At 46.2% G+C, this 21,675-nt stretch overlaps 1 protein-coding gene and 1 pseudogene across 1 annotated transcript; both read right to left on the bottom strand.

Moving 5' to 3' along the window:
* Nucleotides 1-4,211: 4,211 nt before the first annotated feature.
* On the bottom strand, nucleotides 4,212-5,391 carry LOC120646279 (annotated as a pseudogene).
* A 7,748-nt stretch (nucleotides 5,392-13,139) lies between these two features.
* Nucleotides 13,140-19,317, bottom strand: LOC120645673 (mucin-5AC-like). The gene is made up of 3 exons (XM_039922436.1): nucleotides 18,849-19,317; nucleotides 13,812-14,131; nucleotides 13,140-13,652 (listed from the first exon to the last, which is right to left on the bottom strand). The coding sequence occupies exons 1-3, from the start codon at nucleotides 19,315-19,317 to the stop codon at nucleotides 13,140-13,142; spliced, it is 1,302 nt and encodes a 433-aa protein (XP_039778370.1).
* Nucleotides 19,318-21,675: the final 2,358 nt, after the last annotated feature.

Below are 21,675 nucleotides of genomic sequence, written 5' to 3'. Positions count from 1 at the left end.
CAACAAAAGTTTGATCAAGCTGATCAAACACAAGATTGATGAGTACCCGAAGCAGTGGCATGACCGTTTGGCAGAGGCACTCTGGGCGTATTGGATGTTGTGCCACGGTCCATCAAATGTGCTCCATATCAGTTAGTTTATGGGCAGGAGGCCGTGATGCCTTGGGAGGTCAGTATCAGCACTCGGCGCGTGGTGCTACAGAATAATTTATCAGCCGATGACTACTACTCTCTCATGAATGTCAACACGGAAGATCTCACGGAACATCGGCTGTGGGCTCTGGAGAAAATCAAGGAAAACAAGGCAAAAGTTGCCAGGGTCTACAATAAGAAGGTTAGGCCAAAGAGTTTCCAGGTTGGGGATCTTATCTGGGAGTTGGTGCTGCCGATTGGGTCCAAGGATCCAGCGTATGGAAAAAGGTCACCCAATTGGCATGGTCCTTATTGTATAGTGGATTATGCACCAGGAAATTCGTACTGCATAGAGACCCTTGAGGGTGTAAGATTCAGCCGCAATGTCAATGGGAAGTACTTGAAGAAGTACTACCCGAGCCAATGGGTAGGCTCTTAGAGGCTGTTTCTATCTAGACCGCACTGAAGGGCCGATATGTTGCCATCGGTAGATGTGACTGGTTATTAAGGAAAGCCGATGCGTGGTCATCGCCTCGAAGATAAAAAAGCCGATGCGGTGCCATCGCCTTTAGAAACAAAAATATATATGTTATCGCCAAGATTTGACCGCTATATGATTGGGCTAAGACAGTCTGATGGGCTGATTCTGGGTCGTCCAGGGAGAGGCGATTGCAGCCCACGCACATTTGCAAGGAGCCAGCTGGGCTCCGTGTATCTATGTGAAGGAGCTGATTGGGCTCCATGTATCCATTAGTTTAGTTAGAGATTTAGCATTCGCTTGAGTTAGGGTTTGTTAGCATTTGTAGAAAGTCTCCGGACTATAAATATATACTCATACCCTATAAATAAAATTGACGACATTCGTTCCCTCAGCAGCGGTTGTCTCCAACACACTCGGCGCATCGCCACCCCTAATTTCTTAGGGTTTTCTCTCAAGGTAAGCGTCATGCTACTTTAATAATTCTATCGTTAAAGCATCATAGCTCCGGCCTTATACCCCGGTTGATCTCGTACTGAAGCGTTTTTTATGGCAGGATCTGCTATTTATCCTGGTTACTTTGCATGCTTTACGATCTGCTTCTGTATTTGTTCTTCAATGCTTAATAGATCGTTTAGTTATGCTTGTTCGGAATGCTTTACTCAGCTGCTTGTTACAATCCACGACGTGTCGCTGCAACACGTGCATGCGACTTGCCGATGATTTAGTGTGTGCCGAACACCCTGCCTGATATGTCTTAGATTAGATCTATTTGTGTAGATGGATTTCCTTGGAGAGCCTAGGTTATATTCATGCATGTTTAGATTTATTTTCTTTCGTGCGTAGCAAGAGCCGATCTAGATGGATAGATTGACCTATATCATGTTCAAGAGCAGGCTTTATTTCGAGATGCAACCTGTTTTATGTTTATTTATTGCTATATCTTGGATGCATCTGCAATCGCCAGTACATGCCGATATAACTGTGGAAGTCCCCCGGATCGGCTGATCTTAGCCGATGCAAAACACAGGGGTTGACAAGTGCCGATCCGAGCAATCTGGTAAGAATTTAACATTTACTCTTGTACAACGCAGGGAAAGCAGGAGAAATGAAACCGCATCTCACCCCTTTCTGGCTGCAGTTGAAGCCAGGTGGCACGCCCTGAACCACCCGTTCGCCAACACGAGTCGCACTAGGAGAGATGAGGGCAGCAACAACGCGATCTCCCGGCTCATCGACGTGTCGCTTGCCCGATCTTCGACCCGTCATTTTCCCACAGTAACAATATATAAAAAAAAGAGAGAAAGCCGATGTGGTGTCATCGCCTTTAGGTGGAACATAAAAAAAGAGAGAGAAGCAATCAGTAGTCTCGAGCCGATGAGCTCGGGGGGGGGGGGGGGGGGGGGGGCACGGATGGCAGAGCAACGTTGTGTTGGAAAGATATGGTTCAGCCCGGAGGACTGTTTTGTTTTGTCGATCGAGGGACAGATCAGATGCGTTGCCATCAGACCTCAAAGAAAGAAAAGAAAAAAAAGGGAATCGATGCAGTTAAGTCCGATGCGGTGCTATCGGACTCGGAAAGAAATAAAAAAAATTGTAGAAGATGATGAAGAGAAATATTTCATTAATATGGGAAACTTGATATTAACATTTTTTATTACATCAGCGGCGATGAATTACTCATCGCTATTGGTTTCCCTACTGCTACTCTTCCTAGTGCTATCGGCTTCAACGTCGCTGTCGGGGCTTCTCGGCGGAGTCCCTCCCGACGATGTCTTCCACAACGGCCCCGGAGTGCCATCGGTCTTCATGCTGCAGCTGGTCCCACCGGAGGTCTTCTCGGCAGTCGAGGAAGGAGATGCCGTCGGGGACGCCTTCATCCGCGATGTCGCGGTCGCATCCCACCAACTGCACCGGTCATCGAAGCTCGACGAGCTAATGGTGGTGATGAGGAGAAGGCTCCTCACATCCCCCTCAGCGCTGGTGAGGGGTAGGGCGTGGCGCAGGCTGGAGTGTTGTAGCTCCAGGATTTCCCGCCGTCATCATACCATGGCTGGAGCTCCGACCTTTTGGGAGTAAACCCGGGCGGGTACTCCAGGGTTGGAGGTCGGGAAGAAGGGGTGCAGGAAGGGCTTGGTGTGGAAGAAGGAGAAGGAGGTGTGTTGTTGCTACCTACGGAGGAGGCCATTGGTGAGGCTTTGGAAGGAAGAAAGAAAGAAGTCTGCCGATGGAAGAACTGTGGGATGATGACGACAGATTATAAAGGCACCAAGTGGAAGGTGAAGAGGCGATGGACTCAATTTTTGAGGAGTCTACTACGGTCAAAGATAGGTGCTGTGAGTTTCCAAAGCATCTTTACTGATTTCGAAATAATTCTTATTGACGAAATCAGGTGACATGTGTTATCGCCAAGATTTGACCGCTATATGATTGGGCCAAGACTTTTTGATGAGCTGAATCTCGGTCGTCCAAGGAAGAGGCGATTGCAGCCCACGCGCTTTTGCAAGGAGCCAGCTGGGCTCCGTGTATCTGTGTGAAGGAGCCGATTGGGCTCCACATATCCATTAGTTTAGTTAGAGATTTAGCATTCGCTTGAGTTAGGGTTTGTTAGCATTTGTAGAAAGTCTCCGGACTATAAATATGTACTCATACCCTATGAATAAAATTGACGACATTCGTTCCCTCAGCAGCGGTTGTCTCCAACACACTCGGTGCATCGCCACCCCTAATCTCTTAGGGTTTTCTCTCAAGGTAAGCGTCATGCTGCTTTAACGATTCTATCGTTAAACCATCATGGCTCCGGCCTTATACCCCGGTAGATCTTGTACTGAAGCTTTTTTATGGCAAGATATGTTATTTATCCTAGTTATTTTGCATGCCTTACGATCTGCTTTTGTATTTGTTCTTCAATGCTTAATAGATCATTTAGTTATGTTTGTTCAGAACGCTTTACTCAGCCATTTGTTACAATCCATGACGTGTCCCTGCAACACGTACATGCGACTTGCCGATTATTTAATGCATGCCGAACACCCTGCCTGATATGTCTTAGATTAGATCTATTCATGTAGATGGATTTTCTTGGAGAGCCTAGTTTATGTTCATGCATGTTTAGATTTGTTTTCTATCATGCGTAGCAAGAACCGATCTAGATGGATAGATTTACATATATCATGTTCAGGAGCAGGCTTTATCTCTAGATGCAACCTATGTTACGTTTATTTATTGCTATATCTTGGATGCATCTTTAATCGGCAGTACGTGCCGCGAAGACCTAGAAACGCGAGCTCGGGAGGGACCCCGTTGGAGCTTGCGCGGCTAGGGTTGCTCTGAGGTCGGCAGGCCACTCAGAACGTCTTCAAATGTCATCGAGATGAAAGAAGAAAGCAATCTAGGGTTGGAAAAGACTAGGGTTTGAGAGATAAAAAGTAATGCGATATTTTGATTGATTCGATTGGGAATACCTCTCCAAGTCCGTTTATACAAGAATTTCTAAAATAAAACAAAGTCTACTCGGATTACAACTGGACAGACCGGTCTGACCGGTCGGCCTCTGAACTGCCAGAATTGGCTGTCAACAGCTGCGACGATATAGTGTCGTCTTTAGTTATAAATAATACCCTTACTTATTATTTTTATAAATAAACATTTCCAGTACATATTGTATTTATAAATCGACGGGGGAAATAATTTGTTCATTCCATACACAAAGATCTCCGGCCTTTACAGCCATTGTTATCCCAATTCGCGGTCGTAGCTGCAGCTGTGCTGGACTATACTGCTGGTGAAGCCCTATGTTCCTTGGGCGCCGTCCATGCGAGCCCTGGTGAAGCCTACGCAGGCGTCGACGAAGTCCCCATCGATGAAGTCAGTGGAGAAAACCTGCAGCTTGTTGCCATGGCCCTGGGCAACCACCCTGGAGATGAACAGCCGCGCGAACCTGTGGATCCGTCGTGTCACCGGCTCGACGGTGAGCGACGCCAGGTTGTCGCCCACGGGCGTGCAGGTGTTCTCCACCCGGTAGAAGAACCTCCTCTGCGTCGCCGGCGGGTTCTGGCGGCTCAGATTGCCGAGGTTGCTGTCGAACTTTGTCCTGGGCATGTCCGTGTTGATCCAGTCATCCCTGAGGTACCCCGCGCTCCACAGGAGGTCGCCGGGGTTGGGCGCCGGCGACTGCCTCGGCTTCGACACGCAGATGACCCGCCCGGGGAGCAGCTCGGCGATGGTCTTGTCGAACACCCCGTCGCCCTCCCGGATCAGCAGGCCGCCGCCGAGCCTCTCGACGAGGTACCGGGCGAACCCCGGCGGGTCTCGCTGGCCGAACTCGGTGCGCACCTCGAGGATGACGAGTTGACGACCTCCGAGCTCGTCTCGCTCAGGAACCTCTTCACGCCGTCGAGCACGACGTCGACGGAGTAGCCGGCGAGGACGCCGTGGCAGACGCGGCGGTCCTCCCGGACGCGCACGTCGAGGACCCGGCACCCCATGGCGAGCTGCTCGTACACGGACAGCGTCTGGCACTCGGCGAAGGGCCGGGTCACGGCGGGGACGCCGATGCCGTTGGTGGCGGAGTCGTGGGTGCCCGGCCACACCACCTGGTGCACGCGCAGGGTGCTTGGTCCGAGGCCTTCCATCCATGTCTTGCGGTTCGCCGGCCGGTAGCCTGACCCCGGGAAGGAGTCGCCGGACGACGAGAGCAGCGCGGCGAGGGCCTGCTCCTGCGTCGCGGCTTCGTGTAAGCGTCCTGGCACGTCCAAGAAGCTGACGGCAGAACCCATGGGACTGAAATTATTGCTGCTGTTGCTGGCTGTTGAAATAAGAAAGCACGTTAGAAGCTCCTAAATATAAACTCGTCTATAATAAAGTACTAACTCCATCATAAATTATTAATCATTTTGACTTTTCTAGGTGTATAATTTTGCTATGCAACTAATAATTTGGGGCGGTGGAAATATTAATGTCACAAGTCAACAGGAGCTTGATTCATTGTAACCATGACAAACGCTAGAATTTTCTCATGTTACTCCCTCCATTTTTATTTACACATCGTATTAGGTTTGTCCTAAGTCAAACTTGACTAATTTTGATAAAGTATATAGAAAATATAGCAGACAACTATATACTATACAACATATGCGCTATCAACTTATACTTCATGGTGGATTCAATGAAATAAATTTGATTTGAAAATGTTTTATTCTTTTCAATAGGTTGGTCAAAACTTTGCTAAGTTTTGACTTAAGATAAACCTAATAATATGACATATAAATAAAAATAGAGGGAGTAAATTAGAATAGGGCATATATAACAGTTTAGACAACTGATGTATTTGTGACTTGCCATGTTATACACAACGGCAGTGCAGCTATATAACTTGTATAGTTGGCTAAGCTATATATATCTATTTGGCTGGTTAGGTGTATATAGACGGACCTGGTCCAAGTATCGGAGAGAACGAAAAGCTAATAAGGTTTTCGGAAGTCAACCTGACTTTTGAATTTTGAAAGGAAACTTCTAAAATTTAAATTGACATTTTTTTACTTATTATCTTTATTTCAACTTGACATGAAGTTTGTAAATACATACCATGGTCCATTAAAACATTGTGGTTTAATTTAGTCCGTCGTGGCCAACTTGTTCTGATATGGTAAAATTAGTCATGCCATATAGTCTACTCCCTCCGTCCTCAAATATAAGTGATTCTGGGATTTAAAATTTGTCCTCAAATATGAGTCATTCTAGGTTGAGAGTGAACCCAACCATCTTAATTGTACATTATTTTTGGGTCTTTTCCAATAGAAAAATATGCATACAATCATGTAGGGGGAGATACATGTGGGGGAGGTGCATAGAAAAGGCATGCTAGTTTAATTAGCACATTCCCAATACTTAATAATTAGGGGTACAAGAATATTTACTACGCAATCATAATCTGTCTTAAAATCTCTAGAATGACTTACATTCTAGGACGGAGGGAGCAGGTACGTTTAGGCTGACTTGTTAGCCTTTGTGTTTCAATATAAACATGAAACCACCAGTTTAACCCTTTTATATCGAAACGAGAATGAAAGTAATCAGAGGTACAATGCATACATAGTTTTTGCTATGCGTCTACATATATATTATATCTAGCCGCATAGCAAAATCTTGAATCTAGATGTGTCAGGACGACTAATAATTTGAGACAGAAGGAGTATGTTCTTTCAACCTAGCTCGGCCGTAAAGTTGCATATTGATTTGATAATTGTATAAACACATAGTAACAATATTTATTAGCATGATAATTGTATACCAGCGACAAATGTATCTACCCAACTTCAATTTGGAGCTAAAAAACAATTAAGTTCGTCTAGGTTCAATTTGATGATAAAAAATAACTAAGTTCGGTTACGTGTGCTGATTAGTTGGAGACTTGCCTGGTCCAAGACTCGAGAGGACCACGCTATTTTTCAATAACTTTTGAAGGTACCAATTGTATTTTTTAAATAATTATGCAGTTCAACTTGTGACATGAAAGGTGCTACCTTTCGTTTAATTTGTTTGTGTTAGAGTAGGAATTGTATTAAATTAACGGCGGAGAAATTCTGAAATTCCTGTCGGTGCCCTTTTCAGTTTTGTTTCTTTCAGCATGGTTATTGCATCTGTGCTTTTTCTAGGATGGCACTTGGAGGGAAAAATGATTATTGGTTAAATTCGCTCCTCTATCTTTGCTGAAATATATTTACAAAAACTTCAAATTTGTTTATTGTTAGACATTTGTATTAACTCGTATCGGTGTTTTCTTGGCTTATCGATGCCCACTCGAGTCATCCTAGCAAATAGGTACTGCCATAAGTTAATTGAAGTTTAGGGAGTGTTTAGGAGAGCTCCGCTCCAAAAAACAGCTCCGCTTCATGAAAAAAATATCCAAACAGGTCAACTAGCTCTACTCCAATCCAGCAAATATTAACTCCACTCTAGGTTTTTTGAGCTCCTTAAGATATGCTCCACTAATTTTCGAAAGATTTTTTTGAGCTCCTTAAAATGTGCTCCACTAATTTTGGAAACTGCTGTAGTTGGTAATAACTACCCACGTGCTATTGGTCACACATCTTTCCTGTACCCTTTCACAAAAAAAAATAGAACAGTCAACAGCAGCCCGTGGCCGCCTGGGCTCGCCGCAGCCCGTGGCTGAGGGTCTCCGCCGCCGGGGCTTGCCGGCGTGGCCGGCGCCACCGCCCCCGAGGACACGGCGCTCGCCACCGCGGGCAGTGGCGCCGCCCCCTCGGATGCGTAGCTCCCCGCCGGGGTTCGCCGGCGTTGTCGCCCCCGCGAATGCGCAGCTCGCCGCCGGGGTTCGCCGCCTCCCACGCAGGGTCGCAGCTTGCCGCCGGGGCTCGAGCTCGCGGCCTCCACCGCCACCACCGGGGCTCGCGGCCTCCGCTGCCGCCGACGGAGCTCGCGGCATCTGCCGGGCCTCCGCCCACGGAGCTCGCGGCCACCCCGGCGAACTCGCATCTCGCCCCGCGGGCTCGTGGCCTCCGTCGCCCAACGGGCTCGCGGCCACCGCCGCCGCCCCCCTCGAATGCGCCGCTGCCAGCCGGGGCTCGCGGCCCTCTGCCGCCCCCGCGCGCTCGCATCTTGCCGCCGGGACTCGAGCTCGCGGCCCCCCCCCCGCCGCGTGGGCTCATGGCCCGTGGCCGCCCACCGCTGTGAGGCCTTGTGGTTCATGGCCTCCCACCGCCGCGCGGGATCCCACCGGTGCCGCCGTCACCTGCAAGGGCACGTACAGGGAGGAGGAAGGGGAAAGGTGACGGGGAAAGGTGAAGGGGAGGTAGAAGATGGGCCTGACAAGCAGGGGCCCGCGTGTAAGTGATGGGAGTTTAGATGGGCCGATACGATCTGCTGGGCTGGCAAACTGGGCTGGCCTTTTTAGAGTTGTGGAGTGGAGTTATGAATACCCAAACAGAATGGAGTACAACTAGTGTGGAGTAGAGTTGGTGGAGTGGAGTTGGTGAAGTGGAGTGGCTGTTTTGGGAGTGGAGTGCTCCCAAACAGGCTAACTTATAACAAGATAATTTGAGATGTTTTCTCGTTTCTATTCCTCTGCTCCAAATTATATGTCATTTTTTTATTTTTCTAAGTTAGAGAAGCTTAAACTATCTATAATTTGGAATGGAGGTATTAGCATTTTTCTTTTTCTTCCTTAATATAATGTTCTAAAATTAGCTCGTGCATTTTTGTTTCTTTTCTTCTTCATATGCATGCATAATTTGCTACAGCTTTTTCTCTTTTGTAAGGTGGGTTCACTCAACGTGATCTCCGATACAAATATTATATTATTTATGGTCATAATCTGACATCATATGATAGTGCTTTAAAATATGAGTCCAACAATACTAAATTGGTATAATATACAAATCTAGATTAAGCCTTCCTAAACGATTGTGAAAAATAAAATATCGGAATATGTGTGGGTACTACTTTGATGCAAACTTGAGCAGCTTTGTTTGCGAAAGCGTGTAATAAAAAATAGAAAGTTTCACCCGCAGTATCTCGCGTGTACACCTGGGAAATGGCCGACGCGGGCTGAATACAAATCGAAATTGTGAAGCGGTATCTCTAGTAAGGACACGTGGCCACTATTCGCTCCAATTAGTAGTGTCACGCCACGGCCCGCGGCCTGCAAGGAAGGAGAAGGGATGAAGAGATGGTGAAAAAAGAGATAAGGAAGAGAGAGAAGAGAGGTGGCGTGTGGTGGGAGACGGTGGAGAAAAAGATAAAGGAGAGAGAGTACATGTGGTGCTTGCCGCTCGCCCACCTCCGTTTTTCGAACTTTTTAGGCGCAGAGGGGGCGGGTGGTGACATCCTCTGTCCCTAGAAATGGATCTTTAGGGGCGGGTGAGGCCATCACCCCCCTAGAAATGTATTTTCAGAGTCATCCGCCTCTAAAAATATTTTTTTTTTGAAATTTTGTTTAAATGAAAACATATAGCAAAACATATCCTAAAGAGATAAAAATTTTAGCATAAGCTTATTGTGACGTGTAGAAATTTAAAATAATATCAAATATATATTTCAATGTATGTAATGATTAAGAGTGTGAAACCATAATGTATAACTCGCTCACTCTACTCTCTCATACAACTCAAGTCTTATTTGTGCTTTGCACACTCATAATTATTATATACATTGAGATATACTTTTGATATTTTTTTTTGTTCTATAGATCAAAATAGGTCTATGGTAAAAATTTTACTTTTTTTGATGTGTTTTGCTATTTTTCACGACTTAAATACATTTTTAGAAGAAGTTGGAAAATTATTTGTAGGGACGGGTGAGGGGATGACCTGCCCCTCAAAATGCCATTTGTTGGGGCAGGTCACCCCCTCACCTGCCCCTAAAAATGACTCATTTTTAGGGGCGGGTGAGGGGTTGACCCGCTCCTACAAATGCATTTTTACAGACGGGTCAGTTGCTACAATAAGCGAACACCATTTATTGAAATAGGTGAAATTTTGGTTCATTTCTAAAAAAAGTCGAGGCGTTCTTACGAATTGTTTTTTAATTGTGACAGACAGTGGGGCGCAGGCAGGAAGAAGAGGGAAAGAGAGGGGAATAGCTAGAGGTGTGGATGGGGAGGGGCGCAAATTGTGCGATCAAATCGGGAGGCGGGTATCGGACGGGTGCTGATTTCATTTTTGCATAGTGACGATGGTACTGGAGGGGTGAGGTCGTACCAAAAAAATTAATCCCCAATTATTTTTTAGCAGTAAAGATAGAGATAGACTATAGAAGATATAGAGAGAAGGTATTCGCGTATTATTGGAATATTATAATTAGTCATCAGTCATAGGGAAGATATTAGTATGATTGGAATGTTATCATTAGTTGTCAGTCATAGAAAAACTTTGAATGTAAAAGCTATTAGATTTTAATGCAAGCTATTTTAGTTTAACAATGGTTAAAATTATATACTCATAGCCTAGACCATGGCGTAGGCCAAATCGATCGACTCGTGCCGTGCAAAGTGCTGGCCACCTCAGCTTGAACTTTTACTTCCACGACACGTACTGTTGGTGGCTCTAAAAAAAAAAAGAGAGCAGCGGCAAAGGTGTGTAGGTGGTGGTTATTCAACTCCAGTCCAACATAACAGACGATCCGGTGGTTCCGATCCAATGTGCATGCATGGTACGTGCAACAGACGACGGCCTGGCTTCGATCGGTACCGTACCCTTGATGCCTCTACTCACGTGCCACCTATATATAGGGGTGCCGGACGCCGCCGCACCTGGCAGTTCACAATGCGCGCCGCCGCCTCTCAACAAAAACCTAACGGCGCGGCAGTCCTCTTCGCGGGGGATCGATCCAGGGCTCCATGACGGCGCGCGACGCAGCCAAAGGGCGCCGATCCCCGCACACCAGGTAAGAAGCTAGCCTCGTGTTCTTCCCAAGCCGAGATGGTGCGTGTTGGGGTTCGATCTCACCACCATCGTTGTCGAAGCTGATCTGAATCTGATCTGTCTGATCTATCGTTGCCTCGTTGGTGTTGAAAAGATCGAGGTCCAAGAAGGGAGGGTTGAATTGAAACTTTTTCAAATTTTTACCGAGTCCTTAGCCTAAACTAGTATTGCTCAATCTAAAAATTTGAAACCTGTAAACTAGAGCATACTAGCAAAAGATCCTTAGGTTGAAAAATACACTATCATGATCATCTTTCTAGACAAAAACACACTAGCAAGATCAAATTCTAAACAAGAGATCACACTATCATACAAATTGTCTTAGTCAAACTACAAGCAACCAAGAGTAAAGGCAAGAACAAACGAAATTAATTGCTTGAAGTAATGCAAGATACATGAGACAACCGGATTTTTTCCCGTGGTGTCGAGGAGTTGACGCTCCCCCTAATCCACATTGGAGCACCCACACAAAGGTATTGCTCCCTTGCTTCACCAAGGAGCAAGTGATCACTAAGAATGCTCATTCTCCATCTCCGGAACGGCGAGCTTCACACCGTGTACAAGCTTCTTGTCTTAGGGCTCCCACAAACTCCAAGAGCTCACCAAGCACCTCCCGATCACCAAAACCGTCTAGGTGCCGTCAAACACCAAGAGTAACAAGTTCCTAAGTCTTCACTTGACCTACACTCAGTTAGCCCTAGCTCAAGCACACTTGCTACACTTGCAAAGGATGATTTCTTCAAGTTGAGAACAAATTCTAGCTCTAGATCTTCATCTCATGGCTCAAAGCACTCTTCTTCTCAATGGTGGCCTCAGGTATTCAATGCGTCAAAGGCATCTTAAATGAGACAGGTGGTGCCCTTATATAGAGTGGAGAGGGTCACATAACCATTGGAAGTCCACTGCAGAACAATCGTGACCATCGGAAGAACCGACGGGGTTAAAGTTGATGGCGTCGGTTCATCCGGTCTCTTTGTGTCCAAATAGTAGCCGTTGGGGGTTCTGACATAGTATCCAGACTTGTGTCATTGCACCGGTGCAAGCTCCGAAGGGAGGTCGGTTCAACCGGTGCTGAAGAAGTTCTCACGTCCACTCAAACAAGCTCTCTGGAACATAGTACATCCAATGCACCGATGGTTGTTTCTGAAGCGTCAGATCAACCGGTGCTGAAACTGAGTTGAAGTCCACCAAACATGCTTTCTGGAACAAAATACATCTATTACATCGGTGCTTAGCTTGGGACCATCGGTTCAACCGGTGCTATAGAGTATGTTGACTTGATTTCTGCTTGCATCCAAAAGAGATAGACCGACAGGGTATCGGTTCTTCCGCCAAGCGTCTGATGCACCGATGCTAAGGCATCGGTTAAACCGGTGCTACTGTTTTTCTTTGTTTTCAGCTGAATTGACTTGGAGTTGATTGCTACTTCGATTGTTTCTTCTTCCAAGTATTTTGTTGCCTTCTTATGACTATCTTGAGTTGTTTTTGAGCGAGTGTGCAAGATTTATGTGGCCAACTCAATTTTAGTCAAGTTACTAACTCAAGAACCCATTTTAATAGTACGGTCAAGAACTAGAAACTATAAAACCTAGCTAAATCAAGTGTCCTTCATCTCCTTGTGACACTTAAGACTAGAAAGGTCCACAATCTTTGAAATTTAGTCCTTGGCGCACATGATTGTTTCGAATTGAGGGGTCTCCTTTCACATTTCATATGAGACTAATTGAATCATTTGTTTTTCCTTCAAAACACACGTTAGTCGTATACGGTTGTCATTAATCACCGAAACTTACCATTAGAATCTATCGGCCTAGATGTGCTTCAATCTCCCCTTTTTTGGTGATTGATGACAACACAAAGTAGAGATACAAAGATATGAAATTGAAAGCGATAAACAAGCATGCATTACTGAAATAAAGCACATGTAGGGACATATTAACACAGAGCATACACAATATCCAAATAACATGTCCATACAAAACATCCATTAAGATCCAAAACACGCCACAAACCACCAAAGCTCTCCCTATCTATACTCCCACTATCTACCTTCTCCTTTGGCAGCAAAGCACCAAAAAAGAAGGCGATCTAGTCCTGGGTTGGAGAAGGCGGAGTCCTCAAGCTGGGTCCAGTGGTGAACTGCGTGGCAGTGTCGTCGATGTCGTCGTCCGTCCAGTCGTCGTCAGCCGTAGAGGACTTCTGCGCAACTAGAGTCGTTGGAGCAGCAGAAGTGGGCGGAGCAGTAGAAGCAGCTGGCTCCGAGACGAAGACTGAGTCCGTCCGAGGAGCAGATGTGACAGGAATCGAGTCTGGCAGAGTGGGACGAACAGCAGATGAACGGATCGGCTCAGGCTGAGTAGGTGACTCGAAAGAGAGCGACTGAGCCGAGGTGTGCTGAAGCTGGTGCAGGACCTGCTGCTGCCGGAGGAACTCTGCTCGCTGCTCTGCGGACATCACACTCCGCTGAGGAACAGGAGTAGGAGTAGGAGCTGGGCTGGCGAACACCCTGGTCTGAAGTAGTGGAGACATCGGGAACGACGCAAGGGGTGTCTGCACGAAGCCGCCAGCTGGTGGAGCAGGAGCAGTAGGGTCGAACTGGAGCTACTGAGGAGTGGGAAGCTGTGGCTCAGGCAGACCAGTGTGATGATAGAGCTGACCGAAGCATCCCAAAAAGAATGTGAGCATCTACTGCTGAATCTGGGACTGCTGCTGTAACTGTAGCCTCATGGCCTCCTGCTGCTGCCAGATCCCCTTAAGTACAAGGGTCTGGGCCTCCCGCTGACAAGCCTGCTCAGCTGCCATGCTCTGCTGAGCTGCTGCAAATCGATCCTGCTGATCAGTGAGCCTCTGAAGAATAGCAGCGAGTGAATTAGGCTGAGTGACCTGAGCAGCTGAAACAGGAGGAGCAGGGGCTCGGGCTCCACTAGAGGGTCCTGTCTCGTCATCATGAGCACCTCGGGTGACTAAAACAGTAGGAATGTAGTCCTCGTCATCCTCCGAGTCCTCTGAGTCAGTGGCCAAGTAGTGCGGGAGCTGGGCCTTTGCGGCTGCAAGTGAGGCATCCTTGGCTGCTGTCGGACCTGCTACCACCCTACCCTCATCCAAAGCACACTCATCCAGTATCTACTGTGCCCTTCGCTGGCCTCTCGGGCCACAACGACCATCACGAGGAGCAGTAGGAGAATATACTGTGAAATGTGTCCTCGACTGTGCCAGCACATCCATATGAGCATTCTGTCCAAGCTGGGCAAGAATTCAGCAGATCCAGTGAGCAAAGGGATGGCGGCGATGAACAGTCATCTCATCCATGATCACGTCCTCTAGCTCGCAGATAAAGAAGTCGACAAGGTCAAAGTCTCGACCTGTCATGATATACAATAGTAGCCACTGCTGCAGAGCTGTGATCCCCTCATTATATCCAATCCGGAACAACAGACTCTTCCTCAAAGCTAGGTGTATGGTGTGAGCCACGGGAGTCAGCCTGTACAGGGTCCTCGGTGTGCCTGGCAGGAAGGGCTGCTGAAAGAGAACACTGACCTCCTTGTCAGACGGGAAGTTAGTCTCGTGAGGACGACGAGGAGGCACCGTGTTGCCATAAGCCTAATAGTGCAAGAAGTGTGGCTCCTCGTCAATCTGAACTCCAAGGAGAGTGGCCAATCTCGCACGAGTCAACCGATAGTGCCTCTTCTGGAACATGAAATCTATAAATTGGTGGTCCTCCTCAACAAATATGGTAGCGTAGAAGACGCAGACCCACTATCGAATATACCGGGACCTCTCACTGAGTAGTGCTGGCAGCCCATCGTAGTGCTCAAACAAAGGGAGTACTGGAACTCCACCCGCTGCCACACGCAAAGCGACCCAGTGAAGCATCTTGTGCTCACTGATCTTGATGTCCATCTTGCAGTAAGCATGGTAAAAAGACTCCTGGAGCAGAGTGTGAAAACGACGATCAACTCCAACATCCCTCTGCTCAGGAAACCACGTCTCTAGGGTGACGAATCTCAATCGCTTCACTCGGGACCCTGGTATCCCCCTGAGATCCAACAACTCGACTTGAGGTGGCTCTGACTCGCTGCTGTGCTGAGCATCTGCCTCGGTGCCACTGTCAGTGTGCTGCTGCTGGGTACGGCCTGCTCCCCTCTGAGTACCCCCACCTCGAGTCCGTGGTCCAGAGCGGGACTGGGGTGTGGTCTGTGCAACCTCTAGCTGACGAGTACACCCTAAGCGACGTAACAGCTGCTCCCCCTGAGTCTGAGGATCCCAGATCCGAAGCGATCCTTGCCTGTCCGCTGCATCTGCAACTGCTTCAGCTCTCTCTCTCTCTCTCTCTCTCTCTCTCTCTCTCGGTCCTCATGGGTGCGCTTCTTCTTCTTCTGCACAACCATTCTTACCCTTGCCCGTCTTGTCACCAGCCATCTGTCATAGAGAATCGATAGAAGATAATAGAAATAAGATAGGAAATTATGCATATACGAGATATCCACTAAGGAAAGAATGTCCTTAAGCAAAGCATAGAAAGATATGAGCCTAGAAAAAGAAATTCTAGTGGACAACAGCCGAAGCAACACACTAAGAGGATATGAGGTGTCAAGAACAAATGTGTGTGTGTAAGGATATCATATATGCACATGTGTATGTAAAAGATGTGAAAAAGAAGTTGCATCACATGCAGGGGGTGTCCAGGATTGTACCCTTGAAGGAACCGAGAGGAAGCCGAAGAAATTGCCTTTGGGGCAATTCACCAAGCACTTGGTGTGCACAGAGAGGAAGGTGGAAGTGAGAGCGAAACGGGCTCGGCTTGGCGCGTGGAAGGTGGACTTGCAGGAGATGTGTTGTCTGCGGCGCAGAGGATGAAGAAGACGAGGCGACGCGACGAGCGGCGGTGGACGGCGCAAGGTGGCGCAGAGCTTGGGCGGCGCGCAAGGGCAGAGCAAGGTGCAGGCACGGCCGACATGGAGCGCGGGCGTGGCGTGAGCGCGGCGGAGTGGAGCTTCTGCGGTGGCGGCGGCGTGCAGGCGGTGGTGCTCGGGCGGCGGCGCGGTGAGCGAGTGGCGGAGGTGCGTGGTGCTACGGCGGCGGCGGTTCAGATGCGGGAAAGAGACGAGCGCGTGAGACTGTCAGGCGGGGCCCGCGGAAGGGTTAAGTGAAACTGGACGAGCGGGCCCGCAAACCCTATATGACACCGAAAGAACCGATGGTGCAGAGGATAGGTCATCGGTGCTATTGTCGGAGTAAGATTGACCAGATTTGAAAGAGTTTGAACAGAGGTCAACGGGGGGCATCGGAAGAACCGAAACTGGGGCACCGGAGTATCCGATGGTCGTTGGTGCATTGGCCGGAGGAATGACCAGAGAGGTTGCACAAGCCAGAAATGCACGTAGTAGCACCGGAAGAACCGCTGCAAGGGCATCGGTTCATCCTCCAACCACCGGATGAACCGGTGACCGTCGGTGTAACCATCAGAGTTTGTTCCAAAGACGATGCAGATACCAAGCCACAAGAAGTTGAGCACCAGTTGAACCGATGAGGAAGAAAATAGGGCGTCGGTTTAACCGGTGGTTAAGAATTTTTTTCTGCTGAACTACAAACTCTACTTCTGATTCAAATTTCCAAAACCAAAGCCATTAACATTCAATTTGGACCATTTTCGAGAGACAACCTCACGCCTCAAACACTCATACATATAGTGCTTGCAAGCTTTTACATAAACATAGGCAAATTAAGATTCTAGCGAGGTTTAAACACAAAAAAAACAAGAAATGTATGAGCCACTTACCCTATGAACTTAGAGATTGAAACTTTAAGTTCGCTAGGACATGGCTCAATAGGCATGAAAGCGCAACGTTGATCTTATCACCCTTGTAGAGTTGATATATCACATTTAGCATGAATATCCTCGAAGTGTGATTTGCTCCCTTGTGATGCTACTAACGTGGTGCAATGCCAATGCAAAGCGAGGAATTAAATATGGCTGCATTCTATATGACAAGCATAATGCATTGCAAGAATTTTAATTTATCTTGTCAAGTTTGAACCCTCGGCAAGCTTCTTCATGATGAACCATTCTTCATGCCATGAGCGAAACCAAAACCACCGGCTCATGCAAGACCCATGTTCATCACTATCTTGACAAGGTTAGACAAGCCCCTAGCATATGTACATATGAAATGCATCTATATGACAAAGCAATTACATGATGTTAGAAGCATCTAGATTTTTAAGCTCACTTCGCAACCTACAAAAGGTGGTCTCATCTAGAGGTTTTGTGAAGATATCCACCAATTGATCTTCGGAACGAACACCGCAAAGTAGTATATCATTCCTTGCCACATGATCTCTTAAAAAGTGATAGCGAATATCTATGTGCTTGGTATGAGAGTGTTGAACCGGGTTATTAGCAATTTTAATGGCACTCTCGTTATCACAAAGGAGCGGGATCCTATCTAATACTACACCATAGTCCAAGAGGCTTTGCTTCATGTAGAGGATTTGAGCACAACAAGCCCCGGCGGCAATGTATTCTGCCTCCGTGGTTGACAAGGCCACGGAATTTTGTTTCTTTGACGACCAAGAGACTAAGGAACGCCCCAGCAAGTGGCACGCACTTGATATACTCTTGCGATCCACACGACATCTGGCAAAGTCCAAATCCGAGTATCCCAAGAGTGTAAAACTAGCGCCTTTGGGGTACCACAAGCCTATGCTAGGCGTATACTTGAGATATCTAAGGATCCGCTAAACGGCACTAAGGTGTGATTTCTTAAGATTAGCTTGAAAGCGAGCGCACATGCATACGCTAAACATGATATTGGGCCTAGATGCGATTAGGTAAAGAAGTGACCCAATCATAGAACGATAAAGAGTTTGGTCAACCGATTTACCTCTCTCATCCAAGTCAAGATGTCCATTAGTTGGCATTGGAGTCTTGATCGGCTTGCAATCATCCATCTTGAATTTCTTGAGAATATCCTTTGTATACTTTTTTTGATGGATGAAAGTCCCTTCCTTCAATTGCTTGATTTGAAAACCAAGGAAGAAATTGAGCTCACCGATCATGGACATCTAGAATTCCCTAGCCATCATTTCTCCAAATTCTTTGCAAAGAGTGAGGTTAGTTGAACAAAAAAATGATATCATTAATATAGATTTGACATACGAATAGCTCTTCATTGATGATTCTTGTGAATAGAGTTGTATCCACCCTCCCAATCTTGAATCCCTTGTTGAGGAGGAAGTCACGAAGGCGTTCATACCAAGCCCTTGGCGCTTGCTTGAGCCCGTAGAGCGTCTTGTGCAACCTATAAACATGATTAGGATATTTAGGGCCCTCAAATCCAGGAGGTTGTTCAACAAACACCAACTCATTAATAAAGCCATTTAAGAACACACTCTTCATATCCATTTGAAAGAGTTCCATGTTATGATGTGAAGCGTACGCTAAAAGGATACGAGTGGCTTCAAGTCTTGCAACGGGGGCAAATGTTTCACCAAAATCCAACTCTTCAACTTGTGCAAACCCCTTCGCCACAAGTCTTTCCTTGTTGCGAACCACCACACCATGCTCATCTTGTTTGTTGTGGAAGACCCACTTAGTGCCAATGACATTCTTGTCTTGAGGACGTTCTTCAAGAACCCAAATTTCATTGCGGGTGAAGTTGTTGAGCTGTTCTTGCATGGCCATCACCCAATCCGGGTCCTCAAGAGCTTCATCTATATTTATGGGTTCCAAGTAAGAAACAAACAAGTAATGTTCACAAAAAGAGGCATATTGACGTCTACGAGTTCTTACTATACCGGAGGGGTCACCCATGACCAAGTCAATGGGATGATTCCTTGGAGTTCTTGTGAGCCTCTCTTGTGATTGAGATGATGAATCTTCTAGTGGTTCGGTATCTTGGGCTCGAGCTTGGGCTTGTTCACTTGTGATGTAAGTGTCTTCAAATGGAAGTTGTTCTTCAACCACTTGTTCATCTTGGGTGTTATGAGGACGATGTGAGGCGACATCTTCTTCATCGGATGACTCATAATGGTGATGTGATGGTGTACTCTTCTCTTCAACCTTGGAGTCATCTTTGGAAGTGGCTTCAACTTGAGTGGATGAATTTGGTAGCTCCTCAACTTCCTCCTTTGGCTTGACTTGCCCAATGGCTATGTTCTTCATGACTTTCCTTAGTGGTTCATTACCCACATCATCACAAGAAAACTCTTCTCCTTGGGAGCCATTAGTCTCATCAAACTCCACATCACAAATTTCTTCAATCATGCGTGTGGGATTATTGAGTACTCGATATGCTTTGGAGTTTGATGAATAACCAACAAGAAAACCAATATCACATCTACTTTCAAACTTTCCTAGGTGCTTCCTTTTTTGTAGATATAACATTTGCAACCGAAGACTCGGAAGTATGAGATTTTGGGCTTCCTCCCAATGAGAAATTCATAGGGCGTCTTCTCCAAGAAGCGGTGAAGATAGACCCAGTTGGATGCATGATATGCGGTGTTGATGGCTTCCACCCAAAATCTTTGTGAGATGCCATAATCATCCAACATTGCTCTTACAAGAGTGATCAATCTCCTATTCTTCCTCTCCACCACTCCATTTTGTTGGGGTGTGTAAGATGATGAGAATTCATGTTTGATGCCAATGTCATTGCAAAACTCTTCAACTTGAGTGTTCCTAAACTCCGTGCCATTGTCACTCCGAACCTTCACAACACTTGACTCAAATTCATTTTGAGCTTGCTTGACAAAGGTCTTGAAGATCCCCATAGTCTTGATCTTGTCCTCTAAAAAGAAAGTCCAAGTATATCTAGAGTAATCATCAACAATTACAACACAATAGAGATTACCGCCAAGACTTTTGTAGGTGGTTAGCCCAAAGAGATCCATATGTAGTAGCTCCAAGCTTCTTGATATTAACAAATAAGCTTTCATGGGATGTGATGATGCAAATTACTTCCCGGCTTGACAAGCACTACACAATTTGTTTTTGTAAAATGTAATATCTTTGGCACCAACCACCATACCTCGTTTTAAAGCCTTCTTGAGTTGGCTCATGCCAATATAAGCAATGCGGCGATGCCAAAGCCAACCCATGAATTTCTTGGAGAAGAGACATGTCGCCAAACTTGCATCATTAGATGAGAAATCAACAAGGTAAATGTTACCATGTCGAAATCCTTTAATATTAAGCTCTTGTCCTCCTTGCTTGTCACTACAACCTCATTATCACTAAAGGTGCATATTAGTCCTAAATCACAAAGTTGAGCAATGGATAACAAGTTGAAACTAACCGACTCAACAAGCAACACATTGGAGAAAGAGAGATCCTTAGTTATTGCTACCTTACCCAAACCTACTACTTTTTCTTTTGAGTTATCACCAAAGGTGACATGTTCATGATTGCCCACATCTTTATCTAGTGAGGCGAACATCTTTACATAGCCGGTCATGTGTTGTGTACATCCGCTATCAAGCACCCAATACTTTCCACCGGCTACCTACACACAAATGAATCATTTTGGAGGTTTGGGAACCCAAGCAAGTTTGGGTCCTTTGACATGAGCTACTAAAGCTTTAGGAACCCATAGTTGGCGTGGTAGCTTTCCCTTCATTTGAATGCAAATGAACTTTACCTTAACCTTGCCACTTTTAAGCTTACTTAATAGGAAATGATGTTCATTAAATTGAGACTTGTAATTAGGAGGCAAGGTAGGAGGTGGGCGAGTAGGAATTGGACACTCCTTTGTATGATGCCCGGTGATGTGACAATGTTGGCAAAATGAGCCAACTTCCTTGTTGAAGCATGCCTTTAGTTCTGGCAATTTGGGACAATTTTCCGGAGGCTTGGGAAATGATCCAAGTCCATTTGTCCCAAAGTGCCTTGCATTATGGAAGAGAATTTCCTTATGCAAGTATTCTCCCCTTGTCACATTGAACATGCACTTGGTCATGCTTTTAAGTTCCTCCTCAAGTTATTTCTCCCAATCATGGTTAGGCTTTGAACAAAAAGGAGAAATATGATAACAAGTAGTAGGGTGAGGCAACTCCACAAGATCATCACAAGAAGTAGATACGTTGACTTTGATGATTTCTTTTTGAGTTTCTTTTAGTTCTTCATCCAAAGCATCAAAGGCAAGGTCAAGTTCTTGATATTTCATGTTCAAGTTAGCATAATCAAGCTTAAGCTTCCTGTTGCATAAAATAAGTGACTTATTAAGAACAACTACTTCCTCATGTTTAACATTCAATTCAATGTGCTTAAAAAGTATCTTGTCATGCTCCTCTCTAAGTTGCTTGCTAGAAACAATACAAGTTTCTTGAGTTTCTACTATCTCATTGTGTCTAATAAGCAACTCATAATTTGAGGTCTTAAACTTAGCATATTCATTTTCAAGAACTTTGCATTTAGATTTGTACTTCTTGATCACTTGTTGGTACTCATCTAGGATGGTTTGCACTTCATTAGGAGATAGACCATGTTCACTTTCATCACTAAAGGAGTTGTCATCATCGCTCACCTTAGAGTTACCTCTTGCCATGAGACACATGGGTGGTGGAGGTATAGGTGGCTCATCATCACCATCATCATGCATGGCAATTCCCACTATCTTCTTCTTGA

This window comes from Panicum virgatum, chromosome 8K, assembly GCF_016808335.1.
Source record: "Panicum virgatum strain AP13 chromosome 8K, P.virgatum_v5, whole genome shotgun sequence".
Classification (NCBI taxonomy): domain Eukaryota; kingdom Viridiplantae; phylum Streptophyta; class Magnoliopsida; order Poales; family Poaceae; genus Panicum; species Panicum virgatum.
Note: the sequence above shows the minus strand (reverse complement) of the source record. Positions and strands in the feature narration are given on the sequence as shown.